The sequence below is a fragment of the Phaethon aethereus genome (genome assembly GCF_964289735.1).
Source record: "Phaethon aethereus genome assembly, chromosome: 7".
NCBI lineage: Eukaryota > Metazoa > Chordata > Aves > Phaethontiformes > Phaethontidae > Phaethon > Phaethon aethereus.
The window spans coordinates 1,444,473-1,465,363 of record NC_138583.1 but is presented as its reverse complement, the minus strand read 5'-3'; the positions used below and the strand labels follow the sequence as shown (position 1 = coordinate 1,465,363).

Below are 20,891 nucleotides of genomic sequence, written 5' to 3'. Positions count from 1 at the left end.
AGGAAGTTTAAAGGAAAGGCACCCAACTGCCATATTAAGGAGCGATCGACAGCTTGTATTTGAAGAAAATGAGGTTAAGACCTGGAGCCTGCACCTAGCAGAATAATATATTTTGAGTTATTAATATCCCTGGAAAACGGAAAATGCTGGATGTGGCACACAGCTATCAAGGGAAAAGGCTGGCTGCTGTACGACACAAACCCAGAAAGTACAGCACTGGGAGCGTGCTGCAGAGAGGGAAAAATCTCTTCCTAAAACATTGAAAAATTACTTATGAAGTCGGGGTCGTCTTTTCCTAATCTATTTTCCCCTCAAGTGGCAGTGTTTCGTTTGAGAATCCCCAACGCTCGCCTTGTTCACTGCCCAATTTTCCTACTACAAGGGCAAAATCAGTGGCAATTCCTTTGGCAGCTTCCAACACTCCTTGGCTGGTCTCCAAACTGAGCTGTCAGCCAGGGAAAAGCCGGACTACCTACAGCCAAGATATCCTTGAATTCCCCCTTGCTTGGCTAGCGGTCGCGTTATGTCGACCGTGTATTCAACCCAAGGCGATGCCATACCATAGATTCTGTTTACAAGGATTCAGCAGATTAGAATTAAGAGCAGCACTGCAACATGCTTACCAAAAAAACATCAATGGCTCGCTGCTATATTCCAGTGCAGATGCCTAAAATAGTTCTGGGTTTTTTAACTCTTCATTCGCTGTTTAGAAATTTAAAAATCAAGGCTGTTGCTGCGCATACCTGCTTGGAACTCAAATGAAATTTGTCTGCTTAGGCATCTAAGCAAGTAATACAGATCTAGGATATTCTTAATGTTTCCTTACCCTGATTTATTAAAATAAAAGGGATTTATATTCAGTGAACCAGGAAAAAAGCTTCCAAAAAAGCCCCACAACCCAATGAAAAAAACCCACTTCTTATGCAATCCTTGCCCTGAATACCGATTGTAAGAAAAATGCTTTAATAGGAGAGAATTTTAAGCGTAACCTTTCCAAACGAAGTACTGCTTACCCTGCACGAATTTTAGCTTTTATTTTCTAGGCAGATCGCCGAGATAACGAGAAGGACAGTAACCGCACAGCAAACCTTAGGTCCGTACGGCTACCACTGCATTTTGTTTTCGCTCTGCCTACCTTGCCAACGCTTCAAACACTCAAACAGAAAGCAAAAGGAGAAGCGGTGCTGGTTCCCCTTCTGCTACCACGGCGCGGCCGGAAAGCTCAGTCACGGGTGGGAAACTCCCGCCTCTCCCCGGGCCCTCGGGCCAGAGCTACCGCTTCCCTCTCAAGGACTCCCCCTTACCCCCACGCAGCCCCTGCGACCGCCGGGGGGGCTCAGAGCGGGGGGCCGGTTCCCCGCCAGGCCGCCGGGACCGGAGCTGACGGGAGGGAAGGTGCAAGGCCGCCCCGCCGAGCCAAGCCGTGCCGGCAGCGGGGCGCACCGCGCCGCCTGGCCTCTCGGGCCGCCCGCTGGGCCCCAGCGCGGGCAGGAGCGGGCTTCGGGGAGCCCCCGGCCCCGCCGAGGACCCGGCGGCGGCCGCCCGCGGCTCAGCTATGGCGGCGCGGGGCGGCGAGGGGGAGGCGGCACCGGTGAGGGCCGGGCCAGACCAGCCGCCCGTGACCTTCCCGCTGCCCGGCAGGTGCCGGCGCGGCGGCGGGCGGCCGCTCGCTCTCCCACCGTGTCACTCACCACTCGGGATGGTGTCTCAGACAGGCGCGCGGCGGGTCACGGCGCGGAGGCGGCCGCACGGGCGGAGGAAAGCAGCGGCGGCGGCAGCAGCAACACGGGCCCTCACTCGGCAGCGGCGCGTCCCGCACTTAGCCGCTCCGGCCGGCTCCCGCCGCCCCGCACGAAGGTTCCGCCCGCCCGGCCCGGCACCGGCCCTCAGCCCGCCGGGACCGGAGCCCCCGCTCCCCGGGCCCCTCCCCGGCGGCACAGAGCCTGGCCCTGCACGGCGTCGAGCCTGCCCCGGCACCCGCCTCCTAATAAACACGGGCCATCCCCTCTGTGAAGCAGCGACATTTCAGAAGTTAATAGCTCAAGTCTGGAAAATGCGGTGTTTGGCAGATTCTGGATGCTACAGGGATCTGCCCGAAGTGGAAATCACCGAAATTTAAGAATTCATCAGTCGTTTACTAAGAGATATTCAGGTGATAGTTTTCCAGTTTCAACTTGTAATGAAAACAGTAACTTCACTCTCTCTCTATATAGTAACCGAAAAACGTCCAGAAAAAGGTTAAAATAAGGGGATCTCTGCAATAAGTGTAATTAACCCAAAGTTTTGGCAACTTGTCTTCTACCCTTCTGCTCTTGTGTCAAGGCCACTGAAATTTTAAAGCCTTTCAGACCTAGCTTTGCTCTGGCGAGAGCGCCTTACCACTGTGTTTTATTCTTACCTGCTGTTCATATGTTGTCAGCGGGCTTCCTAACAAAATTCAGCCCGCTCGCTTGGGATCCTAATTTGTTCGTCAAGAGCGGTTACTTTTTTATACAACACTAGTTTTATAATGGGCCATTACTGAACATGACCCCTTGCACACGAACACAGATACTTCAGCGACCACCAAGGAGCCTACTGAACTCCTGGGGGCCATCACAGACAAGAACCCGCAGAGCAGACCCGCCACTGCTGCTGCTCTGTGGTTTCTCCGCCATACCCACTCCACCAACACCGCCTCAAGTAGAGAACGTGACGCCGAACTTCCTCCCCGCAGCCGATCCAGCTTGTGCCGAAACCCAGGCGCGCTCTCCAGCGACACGAGTGGGATGTCATCCACCCCACCAGTGTCCGTCCAACATTGCGTCAGTGGTGCGTGGTGTTTCCGGCATTAAATCCACGTGCAAAAAAATACTCACATTCTCAAAGGATTGTGATTTTAGCAAAGTACTATTCCATCAGTTTTGTTTCAGTTCCATTTATTGGATTAATACGCACCAACCCCCCAATTAAAATTTTTTTTTTAAACAACTTTTGCTGCTTCATCAGTATTGACAAATTATTATTCCCTTTTATTGCTCTGTGTGCTACAGCTCTTCCAAATAAAAAGTGTATTTGATCAGAAAATAAATGTATCAATGTCTAAATGCACCCATTGATTTACAGAAGGCCTTCCTTTTCTCCTGCTCCTCCAGTCTTTGATGGTAAATAAGATTATAATCTACAGAGTTTGTTTTTTTTTTTTTCAATCTATACAGAATATGCGAACAGTTTCTCTTCTATGTTTTAAAAATGAACTAGATATAATCAGTGATGCTGGAAGCTTTTGCTATTAATTTGAGGCTTACGCTCGTTCTTGCAATCACCCGTTTTGAATAGAAAAAGGACAATCAATCATTTCACTGTCTGCGTTTCTTGCACTAGGAAAAGGCTATTGTCTTCAAATTACCATTACCATAGGAAAATATTTAGGATCCTTCTATTTTTTCTCCCACTCTTAAAAAAGTGACATCTGTTTTGCTGCAGTTAAGGAGAAATTCAAACACACACACACAAGTAATAAAAGCTTGAAACCTATGTTTTGTCACTGCTTTTTGACAGCGTGGCGGTAACCTTTGAAAGAAATCCTCTGCTGAAAAACTTAAAAGAAGCCAACGAGGGTTGGGCTGAAGATGAGGTTGATGCAGAATGCATAAACTGGATTGGGTCCTAATTTCTCAAAATACCGATGAAAATTTCTTGAACAAGCATTTCTTAAATATAGTGAGAAACATCAAATTCATCCTGCTTTCCTAGAGTCTCAAAACTTTTACATTGCTGAAGGCTCCACGTAGGACTTAACTCATTCTAGAAGCTGATCCTACAAAGGTCTCCATGAAGTTTACATCCCTCCGATACCTCTGGAGCTTTCCCTGTTTGCGCGGAGCTGGCTGCGGTGAGGTGTTGCTTTGCCTTTGCTTGTGCTGTCTGCACCGGGCTGATCAGGAGCTGGAGGAACGAGGAGAGACTACCACCCTACGGCTGACTGACCGTTTCTTTCCAGTGTTGATGTGAATTGGGCCTTAGTTTTCAATTTGTATCTTCTAGTAAAAGTATCTGTCTGCAAGAGCAATGTACTGGAAATCATGGGTTTAGACTGGGGAAAAAACCCCCATCTTTGTGGCAGCTGCTGTAGCGCTTGGCTACTTTGGATCATGGAGTATGCTTCCTACTTATGGACAGACCTAGAAAGTGGTAAATGAGTTGAAACTCATTTGGCATACTTTTTTATCAATTTTGGTTTTGCAGCTGTGAAAAAGAGAACATTTTGCTGGTTTTTTTGATTGATATTCAAAAATGAGATTGCAAATTTCCCCCCAAATTCAAAAATTTGAAATCGAATGTATGGATGACTTGGACTCTAGGAGATTGTAGCTCATGAATACAGCACTAGAAGGGCACCGGAAAGACCTAGCATAGTTGGAAAACTCATTAGAGAAGGTAAGGTGATGTACTGTTTTGCCTTTGACTGCTGGGTGCTTTGCTATGAAACATGTTATTTTTGGTGAACTTTTCTCCAGTCAGTGCAGGCTGACCTGAGCTTTGCCAGTGGCCTGAACAGGAGCAACATGGGAAAGGAGTGGTTATATTAAAATCAGAAGGGTCTGTGGTGGTTGGCAGTAGAAAGGGGGTTTGCAAGACACAGGGAACAACAAAACACAAAGAGAGAGAATAGGGTTGAAATGAGATAAATCGAAAACAAGGCCAAGTGTATGGAAAGAACAAAATGAGAGATGGGAAAGTAAAGAACAAGCTGGAGGAAACGGGGTACCTAGGAACAGCTTCCTAGTTGGGCAAATGCATGTAGTGGTTTTTCCCCAGAAGACTCTTCCGAGCTTCACCAACTTGCACATCAAAGACTTCCCAAGTCAGAGGATGTGTTGTATTTTGTAGCCAATTTTTTCATTAATTTCTGTGCTCTCTCCTTAAATACTTTGGGAATCTGTGGCATTTTGTAGCCAAGCCCCACAATTTAACGTCACACCACCACACTAACTACCTCTATATCGTTTTAAGCCTGTCACCAGCTGGTTTCATCTGGAACCCCTACATTTTATACTTAAGAAATAGCAAAGCAAGCAGTCCCTGAGCAACCTCTTCAGTAACTTAGTATTTTATAGACCTCAAGCTAACTTTTTAAAGTGGGTCCTCAACTGTAGGCAGAGTTGAAGATGGAGGCACAGCATGAATATTAATGGTGGCATAATTACCTTTCTTTATCCTACAGATTGTTTGCATCCTGCAGTTTGGATCATGAGATTTCAGCAGTGGTTGTTGTTGCAAAGATATTTACTGCGTGGTGTGATGAAAATCTGCCCCAGGCCTTGCTGACACAATGGTCACCAATATATACCTCCTGCTCAGCCTGCTTTTTAGCCTTGGTCTTACTTAGAATTGGGAATCTAGCAAAAGGACTTTCCATTAAGCCATATGAACTTCCTAGCAACATATATGTAGCTGGATGTTAGAAAGAGAGGGACAGTCTTAGAACTTAATTGAGGCCTTTCAGAAATGTTTTCAAAGACAGTCTTGATTTGCTAGCCACATCTGTATTTGTCTATGGATAAGCTCTGAGCCCAGGACCTAAAAGTAGGTTTCATGGGTTCATTTCATACATTTGAAGTTTGAGAAAGGGACGGTACGATCTTACTGCACACACACAAGTTGATCCCAAAATAACTATGAGCTGCCAATGCGATCATGAAAACAAGGCCCTGAGAGGTCTTCGGAGCAATGTTCCTAGCAGAGTTTGGAAGGGATTAATACCATTGTCCTTGGCGCTGGCAAGATACCCTCAGGAACACTGCATGCCATTCTGGTCATCTCTATTGAAGATAAATAAATAATAGCGAAACTGGAACAGAAAGTCGCTGCTGAGATGAGGGAGAGTGGAAGGTTAGGGGAGTGCAGCTAGCTTAGCGCAGTCAGATGATGGCTAAGAGGGACATTTCTGCCTGGAAGCGCATAAAGGGTAAAAAGGGTAAATGCTATGGAGTAGGAGCTATTTAAGGCCAATGCTGGCATAAGAATAAATGGATACAAACCAGTCACAAATATATTTAGCATGAAAATCAGAAGAAGGTTCTGGGAACAGCTTTCCAGTGGGAATAATGGTGGCAAAAGATCTTAACATGAAACTTGATACATTTATGAAAGGAATTCTATAATATAGCATTTGCAAAAGCTGAAGGCTGCAGCAACCCAGGGAATCCCTCCACCTTATGTTCCAGTTTATTTTGAGCCTTTAAAGGCAAAGCATAGCATTTCACCCTCTCATTCCTCTTCCTGCTCCAGCCATCTGCAGATGGACTTCTGCACCTCTCTTAAAAGCTGTTTAAAGATCGAACAAGATGCTGAACTTATCTTGCACTTTTGAATTCCTATTTGCTGTTCCTCAGAAAGGAAAAGGAAAGTTTTGTAAATTATTGCCTGATTTGTATATGCAAAAATTGATATTTAATAAATCTTTTCATATGCAGAGTACTATGTTTGATCCAATTTTTCCTACTTGCCAGACTTGCTTATTGACCAATTTCCCATAGCATCCAACCAATATGCAAGTGAGTGCCATTTTTCTTCAAGTTGCGCTGCTCAAACATATTTGATAGCCATTCCCTGGGTAATGCAATTACTAAGTGAACCACAGAAAAAATTCCTGCTTGTGTTCCTGCGAGCGCCATCTTCACTGCGGTCTGATAGGTCTAGCAAGATACAAAACCTCTTTGGCAAGGTGTCTTTCCCTGCCAGCCTTAAAAACATTTGAGGTAGGCTTAGGAATTAAGCCCAGGATCTGTTCTTTAGGGAGATACCTGCCTGGTTTATGTCATCTGCTTTTCATGGAGAGAAGGGAAGAAGGGGTGCGTGGGTTCAACTCTTCCTATCGGGCTGGTCCCTTCTACGGTGTCTCTTTAACAGTTGTATAGGAAGTGGCTTCATTTTCCTTTTGTTTCTGTTCCTCACAGATTTTTTGAGATGTCCATCACCCCTTAATAACAAACTGCCTTCTCACTCCCTTTAAGTAGGCTTCCTTTGACGGTATGTTATCATTGACTTCCCGGGGATATCCCTCACATTACTTACTGTCCAACAAGAGAATGACATGAAGATCGTGTATTTGAGAAAGGCAAATTTACAACTTTATTTCCCTAATAACCCCGTTTTTTCAAATGTATTATCTGACAAGCTCTCTCTTGATCCCTTAGCAGTTGGGGCAGATGCTGATCTCCAGCAGACTCCATTCCTGATGATTTTACAGAAGTCATACATTCCAAGCTGCCTTAAAATTTTGTTCTGTATGACCTCAGTAAGACAATATTTCACCTGTCTGCACACAAAAGGAAAAAAAATCACACACAAAACCCCAAAATCAGCCCTACCAATCTACAAGAAAGATGGAAGCTGATAACCGAGACTGCAGCCAGTGTTCATATTCAGCAGCTCAGGCTGTGACAGGCTACCTGATGGTCATTTTCCTTCAAATCATTAACACCGGCAATTCCAAAAGACTTCAAGCAGTTTTTAAAAGGCTGATTTGGAGATTCAGAGGCAGCACTTTCCCTCCTCCTTCCACGTCAGGGTCGTTGTAATCAATGGGGGAAGGACAGAAAGCTCCACGAAAACAGCGTGGCCACGACCGGTGATCCAGCCGGCGTGACCCAGGGGGGCACTTTCACGTCCCTACCCTCCTGCTCGGTTGCCGGGGGCCCCGGCGGGCGCCGGAGGCAGCAGGAGGCCCGCACCCCCGCTCCCCTCCGGGCCTGGGCGGCTGCAGGGGGCGGTAGGTGCTCGCATACCGCGGCGGGCGGGCGGGCAACGGCTCCGAGCCAGCCCGGATCGCTCGGCCTTTAGGCCAAACCGCACAACGGCGGCCCGGGGGCTGTGAAGGACGAGGCCCCTAGCGCCAGGCTGACCCCCGCCTCTCCCCGCCGGGCTCAGGGCCACACTGTGCCCGTTACCCCCACAAACCTCGCCGGTTACAGCTCGCCCGGTCACCTGGCCGGGGCGGCCGCAGCCGCTGTGGCACCTACCCGCGCTACGGGGCGGCCTGACTAGAGAGGAGGCGGAGGGGGGAAGCCCCGTCCTCTCGCCCGTCGCGGGCCCCGAGCGCCGGCAGGCCGCGGGACCACAAAGGGGCCCGGCTCCCGCTCCGCTCGGGACTCGGGCAGGCTCCTGCGGGCCGGCCCAGTACCGGCAGGAGAGGGGAAACCAGCCCGAGCCCGCTCCGCTCCTCACCTCACCTCACGGCCCGGACCGGCCACTTCCGCCCGCGGGGGGAGGGGCCGCCGCGAGCGCCGCGGGCCGCCCACGTGACCGGTCGCAGCACCGCAGCTCGGCACGGCGACAGCAGCGGCGTCTCCCTGCGCCGCCCGTATCCCTCCGCCCGTAGCCTCCTCGTTGCCGCGGGGCGGCGGAAGCCGGGGAGTGCGGCGCGGCGAGGGGCGGGGGGCCGGCGGGCGGGAGCGAGGGAGACGACGGGGCAGCGGGGCGGGGCGGCGGCTCGGCGCTTCGTCGGGGACTACTTTCTCGGGGCGGCGGAGGCGGCGGAGGGGGCGGGGCGGTGCTGCCTCCCCTCTCGGAAGCTGCAGCCATGATGGGAGTCTAGCGCTGGCGCGGCGCTGCTGGGCGCGGAGCAGGCCGGGGGGGATGAGCCAGGCCGCGCCGCCGGCCCGCACGCCCTGAGGAGCCGCCGCCGCCGCCCCGCCGCGGAGCGCCGGCCCGCCCGCCCGCCCGGCGGCGCGGCCCCACCGCGCGGCTCCGGGCCCGCCGCCGCTACCGCCGCCGCCGCCCCGGGCGGGGAGCGGAGCGGGGCGGAGCGGGGCCGGGCCGGGGGGGCGCCTCGCGCCGCTGTCACCATTGCTGGGGCCCGGAGCGCCGGAGAGCTGCTCTCTCCGCCTCCGCCTCGCTCGCCTCAAAGACGGCGGCGGCGGCGGCACTCTCAGGGACTCGGCCCGGCTCCGGACCCTCTCTGCTCGGCCGCCGCCGCCGCTGCTCCCGCCCCGCTCGGCGCAGCGGCGGCAGGAGGAGGAGGAGGAGGGGGCAGCCGCCGCCGCCGGGAGCCGCCGCCGCCGCCGCGGGGGGAGGCGGGCCCGCCTGGGGCTGAGCCGCCGGCGCAGCAGGCCCCGCGCCCGGGGCCGCCCGGCGGCCGCCGGCCCACCGCTGCCTCCCGGCCCCGCGCTCCGCCGCTGCCGTCCGGCCCCTGCGCGCTGTCCCGGAGCGGCCCCCGGCTGCCAGACATGACCGCCATCATCAAAGAGATCGTCAGCAGGAACAAAAGGCGATACCAGGAGGATGGCTTCGACCTGGACCTGACCTGTATCCTGCCGCCGGGGACGGGGCCCGGCACCGGGCGCTGCACGTACAGCTATTGCATCAGACCTGCGCGGCGGTTACCTAACGCGCTTCCCCGGTGCCGCTCCGCCGGGAGGCCGGCGGCTGCCGCCGGGGCTCGCCCGGGCCGCCGCGCCCTCCCCTGCCGCCGCCTCGGCCTCCTTTTGTCCGGGCGGCCGCCGAGATTAACGGGGAGCTCCGTGATGGCGAGGATTAACGTTGGCGTTCCTCGGCGACTGCGGCCGGCCTTGCGTGCGGCCCCCGCCGCGGCGCGGGGGTGCTGTCCCCCCCCGGGCCGGGGTGCTGTCCCTGCCTGCTCCGGAGCAGCGTGGGTCTGCCGCTTATCTCTGGCTGTGTTGATTTTTCGGCTCGCATAGCAAATACGCCTGTCCCGCTGTGACTCACGTCCAGGCACTTTTTTTTTTTAATTTAGTTACTCGTCTTGAATTGCAAATATAATCGTGGCAGGCCTATCGCTTTACTCGGCTCGGCTCAGTCTGCGCGGCAGGAGATGCAAAGCCTGTGTCCTCTGCCCTGATTTTCATACATTCAGTAAGGCAGAGCTCCTGCTTGCTTGCCGTGCGATGCAGCAAGGCTCTCGATGACAAGAGGTGGCAATCGCTTCTTCTAAATTAAAAAATACCTGTTTTTCCTAATCCAATGCATGAGCTGCGCTTTGGCGTAATCTCGGATACGGTAAACACGAGGATGCATTACAAACGAGAGCGCATTGGGCCTCGTTGAGGAGGATTGTGAGGAGTGTAGTTCTGGAATATGTAATTCGTATGCAGTTACGACTAATGGGTCAAACCATAGAGAAGCATCACTAGTGCATAGTTTTGGTGGCCTTTCAAGCATATGTGCTGTAGCGGTGGCAGGCAGATGTTAGCTTTGAATGCCTTGCAGAGTTAATGGTATGTAAGGGCTGCACTGTGGGCATGGTCTTTGTGGTGAAGAAAGATCATGACTGTTTGAGAGGCTTTGGTGCAAGAACCTCACTTAAAAGTTGGAACTGTCCTAGGAAAAATGAATATCAACACTAGTATACGGAGCTATACATAGTCCTATAGAGAGGGTGCTTCCTGTTCTGCAGCAGGATTGGGGTGAAATTCATTGGGTTTTAGAGCAATTACACTCATGTCATAGCAAGTGCTACAAATCTGTTTCTTGAGTGGGATCAAAACCAGTAACGGTTATAACTAGTGCAGAGCTTGTGCTGTTGCATTGAGTCTTGACCTGAAATGTTGGTGGCTTTAAAATGGCCTGAAAGGTTCTTGACTTTAGCAGGTGGCTACTGAGCTTTTCATTGAAAAGCAGCAGCTCTAGTACATAATTCCTGCTTTCTGTTTGTGGTGGTGATAAAATAGAATTTTAGGCTTGCGTTTTTTAAATGTCTGCGCTTGGCTGTTCCGTTGGCGTATGACTAGGGCAGCTGTAACGCTGACATAGGCCAGCGCAGCACTTACTGCTGACCTAACGACAGAAGTCTGAGGTAGATTTTTTTTTTTTTGATGCTCTGAGCGATGGGTTTGCCGGGAGCTTTGGAGTCATGGAAGGAGTTAAGTGGTGGCAAAACCATGAGGTTTCAGCTTCACAGTTGAAGACTTTTGGTGTTTCAGATGTCTTTGCCCGGATGTGCCATTGGTAGGGAGAGGTTTTTTTTGACCCAAACAGATCTTTTTAACTAGTCATCTGCTTCTGGCTAGAAAATTGGTGAATGTTGAACCTGGATTTTCTTGCTCAAGCTTGCTAGTGTGATATGCCAAATAGAGTTTATTGCTTATTCTTTACATTTTCTCTTGTTAATTTTATTCTTAGAATTTTGCATTAGAAGTAGGCCACTGAACACTGGGCTTAGGCTAGTTTTTCTAAAAGGAGTATCTGACTGCAATTCTGTAACAAAATTTATAGAAAAGGTGGGTTTTTTCATGATTGCAGAAATATCTTTGGAAGAAGCTTATACGCAGTCCTTTTTTTTGTAGCTGCACATTTTGAACAGATAATTAATGAATGAAGACTGCTGCCTGTACAGTATAATGGCTTTGCTTGAAGGCTGATGTTGCTGCAGAAGTGAAAGTTTAATTTTTTATCACTTTGTGCAGGCTTCTTGGAGACGTTCTTTTTGCCGGACTTTGATGGAATTGTTGCTCATCATAACTAGTAGCTGGAAAATAACCTATTTATTTCTTACACGTGTAGACAGAGGACTGAGCTGGGAGTTAGCTCTCCAACCATGCGATGTTAGATGAAGAAAGAGAAAACTGGAAACCTAAGTGAGCTATTTTGGAAGGCATGTGTGCACGGTAGGAGGACCAGGATTTAAGTTCTCAAAGGTACTTCTTACTGTGTGCTGGAGCTTAACATTTTGAGAAGAACAAGGCACCGGCTGTATGTCTGCTGTTGGTTAGCTTTGGTTCCCTGCACACCCATATCTACAGGAATGTCCTCTGTTACAGATTACTGGTTATTTCAGGGTAGCTGCTTCTGTCAAGCTAAAAGAGAAAGATCAACACGGGTAGGATAGGCCAGTGATTTGGGCATTTAGACGGGATATGGGAAATGGAGGTGTGAATTCCTCCTGCGGTAAATGTTTCTGTACAAGTAGTTCAGTGGTGGTGGCGGCTCCAGGATGCTCAGTAGCTGGTGATTACTACATTGGCTTTGGAAGGTGGAGAATAAAATGAATCTACAGTGAATCCAGGTGAGGTGCCTGATCTCCAGCCTATATTCTGTGGGCTGTCTTCTCTTCTACTCATCTTTGAGGGAGGGATCGTGTTTCTGTGTGCCAGGTGGACAAAGACTTGCAGTCTTTATATTTTGGTCATGGCTGATTCTCCCAAGGCATTGCAGGGTACACCTGAGTGCCAAAAGGCAGGCTGGGCTGGGCACTGGAGTGCCAAAGTCCCCTTCAAGGACCTTGGTTTTTTTTTTTCCTTCTCTGTTGGGCTGTGTCAAATCATTTTAAAACTGGTGCTGATGTATGTATGTACAGTGCATCATGCTTGGGACTCTCGGTTCCTGACGAGTTGCTAAGAATTCTTCTTCCATGGATAACGTAGGATTTTAGGAAAGGGAAATAGCAACTTCTCAAAATCAGTAGCTTTAGATATGCAATATGAGAATAGTCCTGTGTGCTGATTATGAAACCAGTGTCTTTAAAAAACATATTGACAATACTTTTCATCTAATCAGGTGTTCTTTTCTCTCTGAACAACTTTTTATGTGCTGCTTGGAAAGAAGATATTTTGAAATTAGAAGAGGAAAGGGTTTTAAAGGTGGAGACATCAACCAGCTTTTTAATACTTTATTTCAGATATTGTATTTATTCCTGGTTTATTTGGGTTTCTATTTCATTTCTATAATACTGGATACCTTTCGGTGCAAATGGGTGAGAAGGAAAGTTTGGATTCATGGCTTGCTTTTAAGATGGCTGCATTTCTTTATGATGCAATGACCAGTATATTTCCTGAGGTACTATAATCTTTGGTTATTTCTGAAATTGTGCAGCTTGTCTGTTGACCATTTTACTGCAGGGAGTGGTGAAGAGAGGATGCTTGCATGCAAGTCTTGCACATTGCATTGATTGCCTGTGTCTTAAGAGGTCTGTGTGTAACTGAGTTTAGCAAGTGGCTTAACTATTTCAAACTAAAGTGAAAAAAATCATATATCAGCTTCTTGTGCTCATTATAGCTTTGGCTACAGTTTGGCTTGTGTTTCCTGGCGTTCTGAAAATGGCCATCCAGCCTGAGCATAGGATAGACCATGCCTACCCTGATGCTTAATTGAAGCATGTGTAGCTCATGACCTACATAGTCATACAAACTGCAGCAATATTCAGTAAAGATTAGATGTTGGGTGCAGTTTATTTACACATCTCACATGTAGTTTGTCTCATATAATGAAAGGCAGAGCATGCTAAAATTGAAAGTGGAAGCTTCTTATAATATCATATTGCGTTATACTATTTGCAGTCCTAAAGCTCTTTGCATTTTTAATGAAATCTTAAATTATGTGACTTCACTCAAAGTGGCTCAGCTTCCAGTAAAAAAATGAATTAGTGGCATGAGGTACATATAAAAATAGAGCCCAAGTTGGAAATGCCATTCGTTTAAAATATTTGGTTTCATTTTGAAATTGAAGTTTGTTAGATGTTTTGTAACAAGTTTTTCTTGCACTCAAGCACAGTAAGGGCTGGTAAGGGTTTAGAAGAAACTAGAAGAAACCAACTGGCAACGCATTTTATTGGTGGAAAAGTATTTCTTTGTTCTGTAGTAAACCATATTACTTAGCAGTGTTAAGAGCCCGACAGACTTGTTTTCCTTCTGGAGCCTGGGATGATCTTGCGTTTTGGACAAGAAAATTAGTGCCAGTTTTGCTCTGAACTCATCTAAGAAGTCTGAATAGACAGCAGTAAAATGGTATTGGTTGGGGACTTCTCGGAGTTTGATTGAGTTACGTGGTTGCTGTAGGATGTATTTGATCCTGGGAAAACTGATCTTTCTGCACTTATCAAGGGTAAAGATTTTTGAATTGTCCAGGTGGAGAAAGCAAGGTGGTAATAGATGCAACTGTGTTCATGCATTTTCTCTTCTGGGGTTGGAGATGTGCTGGATCACTTACTTTTCCTCACAACCTAAAAAAAAGCCCTTTGACATACTGGCATAGTACGTGCATATTTGTGGATAGAGTTGTTTGGCAGGTGAAGCCTACACACAAAACCCCCACCATTCCAGCAAGTGCTCTGTTGTGCAACCCTCACTGCATCCATTCAAAGTAACCCCAGCTCCTTTATGCCCTATTTTTTGACTTCAGTTGCTCAGAAAGGGACTCAAAAGATGCTTGACAAATCACAGCTCATCTCTTTGCGCTTGCTTAAATGTTATGCAGGCTTCCTAGTGAACTACTTGATCTTGCATCATCAGAAATTTTTAATCAATGTGCAGTGTTGCTGGAGACTGTTTGCACAAGCTGAGCACGGAGTTAAAAAATAACTACCTGTGCACACTTCTAAATCGACTAAAGCTGCAGGCTGATTCTTGGTTTCATGTAGCTCTGCTGTTGAAGTGATGGCTCTGTGTTCTCCTGGTGGGTTGACCCTGGCTGGATGCCCGGTGCCCACCAAAGCTGCTCTATCACTCCCCTCAGCCATACAAGGGATAATGAAGGGCTCATGGGTTGAGATAAGGACAGGGAGAGATCATTCACCAATTACCAACACAGGCAAACCAGACTCGACTTGGGGGAATTAGTTTAATTTGTAACCAATCAAATCAGAGTAGGATAATGAGAACTAAAACCAAATCTTAAAACACCTTCCCCCCACCCCTCCCTTCTTCCCAGGCTCAACTTCTCTCCCGATTTCTCTTTCCCCCCCGCAAGCGGCGCAGGGGGACGGGGAATGGGGGTTGTGGTCAGTTCATCACAGGTTGTCTCTGCCGCTCCTTCCTCCTCAGGGGGAGGACTCCTCACGCTCTGCCCTGCTCCGGCGTGGGCCCTCCCCGGGTGAGGGTGGAGATCTCCCCCGTGGAGCTCCATGGCCGCAGGGGCACAGCCGGCCTCCCCGGGGGCTTCCCCGGGGACTGCCGGGGACCCTCTGCTCCGGCGCCTGGAGCCCCTCCTGCCCTGAGCTGGGGGCTGCAGGGCTGCTCCCCTCATGCATTTTCATTCCTCTCTCCAGCTGCAGTTGCTGTTGTGCCTTCTTCCCCCCTTCTTAACTCTGTTCCCTAGAGGTGCTGCCACCCTCGCGGATGGGCTCGGCCTTGGCCAGTGGTGGGTCCGTCTTGGAGCCGGCTGGCGTTGGCTCTGTCGGCCACAGGGGAAGCTTCTGGCAGCTTCTCTCGGAAGCCATCCCTGTCGCCCCCCCTGCTACCAAAACCTGGCCAGGCAAACCCAATACAGTTCTTTCAAGGTGAGGAAAGAAATGAGTACAGCTAATGTGGACACTTTATTAAATTTTCTTATATGGTGACCTTTTGGGAAAAACACAACTGAAGCTAATCTTCACTGAAATCTGTTTGTAAGCTTGGTTAATTCAGAATATCCAAAACTTTACCGTTAAACTTTGAGGGTAATGCTGAATCAAGTGTAAACTTTAATAGGACTGGTACTGGTTTTGAGCATTTTTATTACTTTTTTTTTTTTTTTTTTAGAAAAACCCAAGTTCATCTTCATTATCTCTTACAATAAGACTGATGAGGTGTTGGCACTTGAGGTGGTTGGGAAATTATCTTTGTTGAGGCTCGTCAGTGACTTTGGTGAGGGCTGTTAGGTCAGTGTTGAGGACTCCTGAAAATCCCACCTGTTAAGCTCCTGGCTTAGCTCTCGGTGTAATTGGCTGGCCATGTGTCAACACTGGGTCCAACTTGAGTCTTGAAGAAGGTTAATGAATTTTGAAAGTGCATCTTTCTAGGAACTTGTGCTGATCAGGAAGGCCTTTCTGTCCTCAAGATAATTACATGTGACTTCCACTGACTGCATGGGACGGTTACAGCATATTTAGGGAAAGGATCTAGCCTTGAGTGTGGAGCTTATGCAGCACTTGAAATCGCTATTATTGCCATGGTATAATACAAGTGGAAAGATTAGTTGGCTCTTGATGGCTGCTAGGCTGGTGATCAGCAGATATCTGTGGAACAAAAATGTGTTTTTTCCTGTGCTATCCAGTGCTACACTTATATCTCATTTAAGAACCTTTTTTTTTTTCCCTACCAAAAGGTTTTGAAGTACAGTGACTGCTGTAGAGAAAGCTAGTATTTGCTAAATGACCTGTTAAAACATTGTGTAGAGGAGTACAGAATTTTCTAATTTTCTTCCAGAAGAGAGGTGACTGTATTTTCCATTTTCTTCCTTGTAGGATGCTTTGGACACCTAAATCCTCTTTATTGTGGAAGCAATGGATATAATTTGTTCACTAATAATATGACTGAAAGAATGTGTTTTATTAACACATTACGTTAAAAACCCCTGTCCTAAAAAACATAAAGCCATGCCAAAATTAAACTTCAGAATGTAATAACTACAAAATTGAGATTTTATATATAAAGTTTCTGTCTACAGAGTTGCTTTTGCCAGTTGTGAATCTCTGAATAGTTTCTTAAATGAAATTATATTTTTAATGGATTAATGTTGTTGCCACATTAATACTGCATAAGCTGACAAATTATACCTGTGGTACCTTAGCCTAGAGTCTTCCCTTACAACGTGTTTAAACAAGAAAGTGGTTCTTGTATAATGATTTAAGGGACAATGGTTGTGTTCTGACAAACTAGAAGAAAAGGGAGGGAATACGCAGTTGAGCTGTCAAATCCCTTAATTACATTACAGACCAAAGTTGCTGTCATTAGTCATAACTAACTCCCTTTGAAAGCCCACCTCCTTTCTAGTTCGAGTACCCAGCAAGTAATCTGGAACTCGGAGCTACGCGTGATTTTGATTCATTTACTGTGCCTAATGTAGGGTGGATATTGAAGGTTAATTATTGCATAGCTTTTTCAGTGGGGGTAAATGGGATATAGCCTGGAGTTGTGAGTAGTGATTGCTGGATATGCCTGATGCCTCATCTTAAATACTAGGGTAGTTGTATACTTCTTTGGTTTGGCACTTCTGTGAAGGTTTTTGGGATTAAAGCTGTGCACGTTTGTGCGTTCATATGAGTTTTTGGGTTGGTGATTTCAGACTGTAGGAAGGGAATTTTATTTGAAAATACGGAAACGTTCGTAAGTGTCCCTGTAGAGCAGGATCTCTTCTGAAACACGAATGCTTTGTGGGTGGTTGATTCTACTTCGGGTTCAGAGATTGCTGTTAGTTTTTGAATGTATCTTAGTCTCAGATTGATATTTCAGATGTAAACAAATCCTTGTTCCAGTTTCTAATTCAAGCTAGCATCCTCTTTGCTTTGATCGTCATCTGCCTCATTTACCATCTCGCCTCTGAGATCCTGAATAAAAGTAGTTTTGTAGAATGGAAGTAAATAATCGTGCAATTAGGCCGTGTATCATGCTGCATAAATCTAGGTTATCTTAATAATGATTTTTAGGCAATGTAGCTAAAGTAGTGGGCTCCGTGATTCAAAAGGTAATTGATTGTGCAGCTAAAAAATTAAATTCAACTGCTCTGTTTGGGGTGATGATTCTTGCAAAAGCTGGCATTGTTCCCTCTAAAGATGAAGTCCCAGCTTCACAGCCCCAACGTGCAGCAGTGCATAAAAAATGCTTAATACCCATTTTTTTGTAGTGAAGGGCTTAAGAAATGTTTTTATAAACTTAATTCTGCCTTTGTGGAGCTGTAGTATAGTAGCTTTTAATTGCATAATGAATTTTCTTAGAGGCCTCTGCTTAATTCATTGCATTGCCTGGGTATGTATCGGGCTAGAATTGAAGTAGTTGTGTATTTTCTGTTCTTTAATTTCTTGTGTGAGTGAGTTAGAGAAGTAATGTCCTTCTTTTGCATTGACACTTAGAGGAGGAAAATGCTAGATCGCATTAGAATGAAAATAATATTATCTACTCAGGGCTTGTTGGTTGAGAAATGGTTTTATTAGGATGACCTTTTGTCTTGTTTTGCCACTTACCTTTATCTTCTCTTGGCTTACTACCCTCTCCCCCCGAAAATTAAGGGTACATAATACAAATCCTAGTTTTTGTAGCTTACGTTTTATAAAGCTTTTTAGTGTGACATATTTGTCCTCCAGCCTGATAGCTATGTTAGATTCCCTTGTCTCTGAAAGTTTTGGATGTCCTTTCAGACTTGCAAAAATTTGAGACTGAGCCATTTTTCACTTCCTGTCAGTAAATATCAAAGTAGTGAGTCTCTGTGCTGACTTCTTTTTACTGAATAAAATTCTTGTATTTTTCTGTGGGCGTTTGGGGTTAGGATATGCTTAAGTACACGTCACTGCTTCTTTAAAGGAGATTCTGCAAAGCATGGTAGTGTGCTGGGAACACGTACAAGGGAGATCCCGTACTCTGTCTTGCAAAAGTTCATGCTGAATTTGCTTCATGGGTTAAAATAGGTAAATTTGTCACTTTGGAAATCTCAAACTGAGATGTGACAGTCAAGCTTCTCATGTACATTGCCTCCTACTGAGAAGATCCACTCAGTGAATGTGTTACCTTGAGGATGGCTGCTCAGCCTCACACGTAGAGTTGTCTTTTGCCATTGGCGCAGCTCTTGGCCTCGAGCCGCTGTGTGTTGCTGCGGGTAGTTGGGATACCAGGGTACCTAAGATAAGATGGGATGTGGCTTCTTCCAAAGCGTGAGCAGAAACAAAAAGTCTTAAGTAGACCTCTGCATGTTTTCACCTAGAAACTTCTTGGGATTGTAGGGTTTTGTTCAGTGCTGTAGATCTGGACTTGAAGTAGGAGTTGAAGCCTGATCTTTGACTCCTCAGCTGAAGAGCTTTTTCTATCAAATTTTATATGAATAATGTAGTGTGCTGTTGCATCATTTGTTATGCTCCTGTTGCTCTTGGCTTTTTCTTAATGGGAAGGGTAGCTTTTTTTGTGCCCTGTAATACTGTCAGCTATTTTAGAGGGATTTGCAGCTCTTCGCAACAAGCTCATGTTTCCTTTACTATCTGCATGCTTTCCTACCTTTATTTGTGATTCCAAACCATGTTGAAATGGAAGTTTAAGGTATCTCTTAGTCTTTGTCAGAACAAGCTCTTCTGTGGAGAAGACATCATCTTTTCATGCTTCTCTGTTACCATTGTTTTGTATTTATGCTGTGAGGTTTATGAGGTTGATACCATGTTTTGCAAAAAAAATTGGTGCCTGCTTATTATGTAGATTATGTGTGGGTTTTTTCCAATCTTCTTGACCCTATTAGCTGTTCAGCAAAGCCTCCATATGGCTGAGAGCTCCAGGACACATTTCATACGCCTCACAGATGAAGGGAGAGACTCTTGCTCTGGGAATACTTCCCAAATGCAGTATAGTAAGCAGGTCCAAAAGCCCTGCTATGGGATGGAAGTGAGTTGAGGATGTAGCTGGTTCCCGAGACAACCTGGCAGTATCAACTTCAAGCATCTTCTGATTTACTACTTTGCGCTGCGGGAATTTGAGTTCCCCTCCAGACCTGTTGTCAGGCCCATGACCTCGTCTGGACAGGTTTGCCTCCTGCATACAAAGGAGCTGCAGTTTTGTTGTTCTTCGTCTAGGTTGCTGTGTTTAAATTAGAAGCTGAAAGATGAAAAAATAAAAAAAAAAAGAAGAGAAGAAGGGAAAAAAAAGGGTTGTAGTTGAAATACTGAGCATTAAGGGGTTAAACACATTTCTTCTAAATCATAAAATGTTTCTCTGAGCCACATCTGAGTTGGTCTCTTTTCTTGTTCTTTAAGGCACAGATGGTAGAGTTGGCAAGTGCAGCTGGCTGGCTACAAGGAATCCTCCTTTGCTCTGAAGAACTTTCTTCCTGTTCATTTCCTCTATACTTCCTGATTATCCAGACCGAGAGAAAAATAGTAAACTTGCTTTGCGTTTCATGCTGGCTAATGGAAATGCTGCATGTTAAAAAAAAAAAAAAAGGTATGCATGTGTACAGGCTAAACAGTATATATGCTAGGAAACTTTTCTAGATTTGGCTGGGTATATTTTCTTATGTCTGTTTTTTTTTTTAGGGATACTGTCAAAAAAACGGCACTAATAAGAGCTTGGCCATTTGTCAGGACTTTAAAATCTGTTTGAGGACGGAGTGTGGACACTTCTCGTAACACTCTCCCCATAGCTTCAGGCTGTCAAGCTGTTGAACAGCAAGAACGTTTTTTTTCTTGCCGTTGCTATACAGACTTGTTTAAGCTGGAGTTAAAGGGCTTGAGGTTAGCACGCTAACATTTCATAGCTGGTAGGGCCAGATGTGCCACTAGATCACATTGCATGGTTACTGAAGTCAGAGTTCCTGAAAATTGCAGACAAATTGAGACAACAAAGCAACTTTCGGAGACTTCGCAGTCACATTGTTCCTCTGCTCTTCGGTGTTGCTATCAAATGGGACTTAGCAGTTGACAGCTGGGCCACCTCATGCTAGAGGCTGGTTTCCTTTGCATGGTGGCTCTCCGCAGCCAGGAGGGTGATGGGTGATGCATAGTGGAGCAAAACTGACAGCAGCTTGTGTGCGAATGAGGAGTGGGCTGTTCAGGAGCAGATTAAAGCAGGTACATACCTTGCTTGCCTGAACTGGAAGTGGAAATTTGCATTCCTGGCAGTTGTGAAGCTTTTTTTCAGGCCATAGATTCACTGATTTAAATCTGTTCTTTGTTAAATAAGATTCATATTTGGAAGCTGGAGACCGAGGGTTGGGAAAAATGGACTGTTGTCCTTTTATTTGCAGGTGTCAGGTTCAAGATTTGCAGTAAGTTTTTAGCTCCAAAGCATGACTTGAACAGTGACCATCATTCACAGCTTCAGGAACACTCAGCTTGTTTTAAATTTCCTTTTTAAAGAAAGATGAAGTCTAATGCCTGGTAGGTCTTCCTGAACCCTTTGATTGTAAAGGGCTAATAGTTTTAAAGTTGTTTTTTATTTGTGTTTTGATTTAAAGTCTGTCCTCAGTGCTGGGTTTAAAAAGTAAAGCTATATGTAAATTCTTAA

General features: G+C 46.8%; 1 protein-coding gene across 1 annotated transcript in view; it reads left to right on the top strand.

The window, feature by feature from the left end:
* Window positions 1-9,206: 9,206 nt before the first annotated feature.
* PTEN (phosphatase and tensin homolog) overlaps window positions 9,207-20,891 on the top strand; it is a gene marked incomplete at its 3' end in the record, with an annotated part of 47,140 nt that continues 35,455 nt past the window's right edge. Inside the window, exon 1 of the mRNA XM_082002544.1 lies at window positions 9,207-9,291. Coding sequence (XP_081858670.1) covers window positions 9,213-9,291 — 79 coding nt within the window. The 5' untranslated portion in view covers window positions 9,207-9,212. The remainder of the gene's footprint in view (window positions 9,292-20,891) is intronic.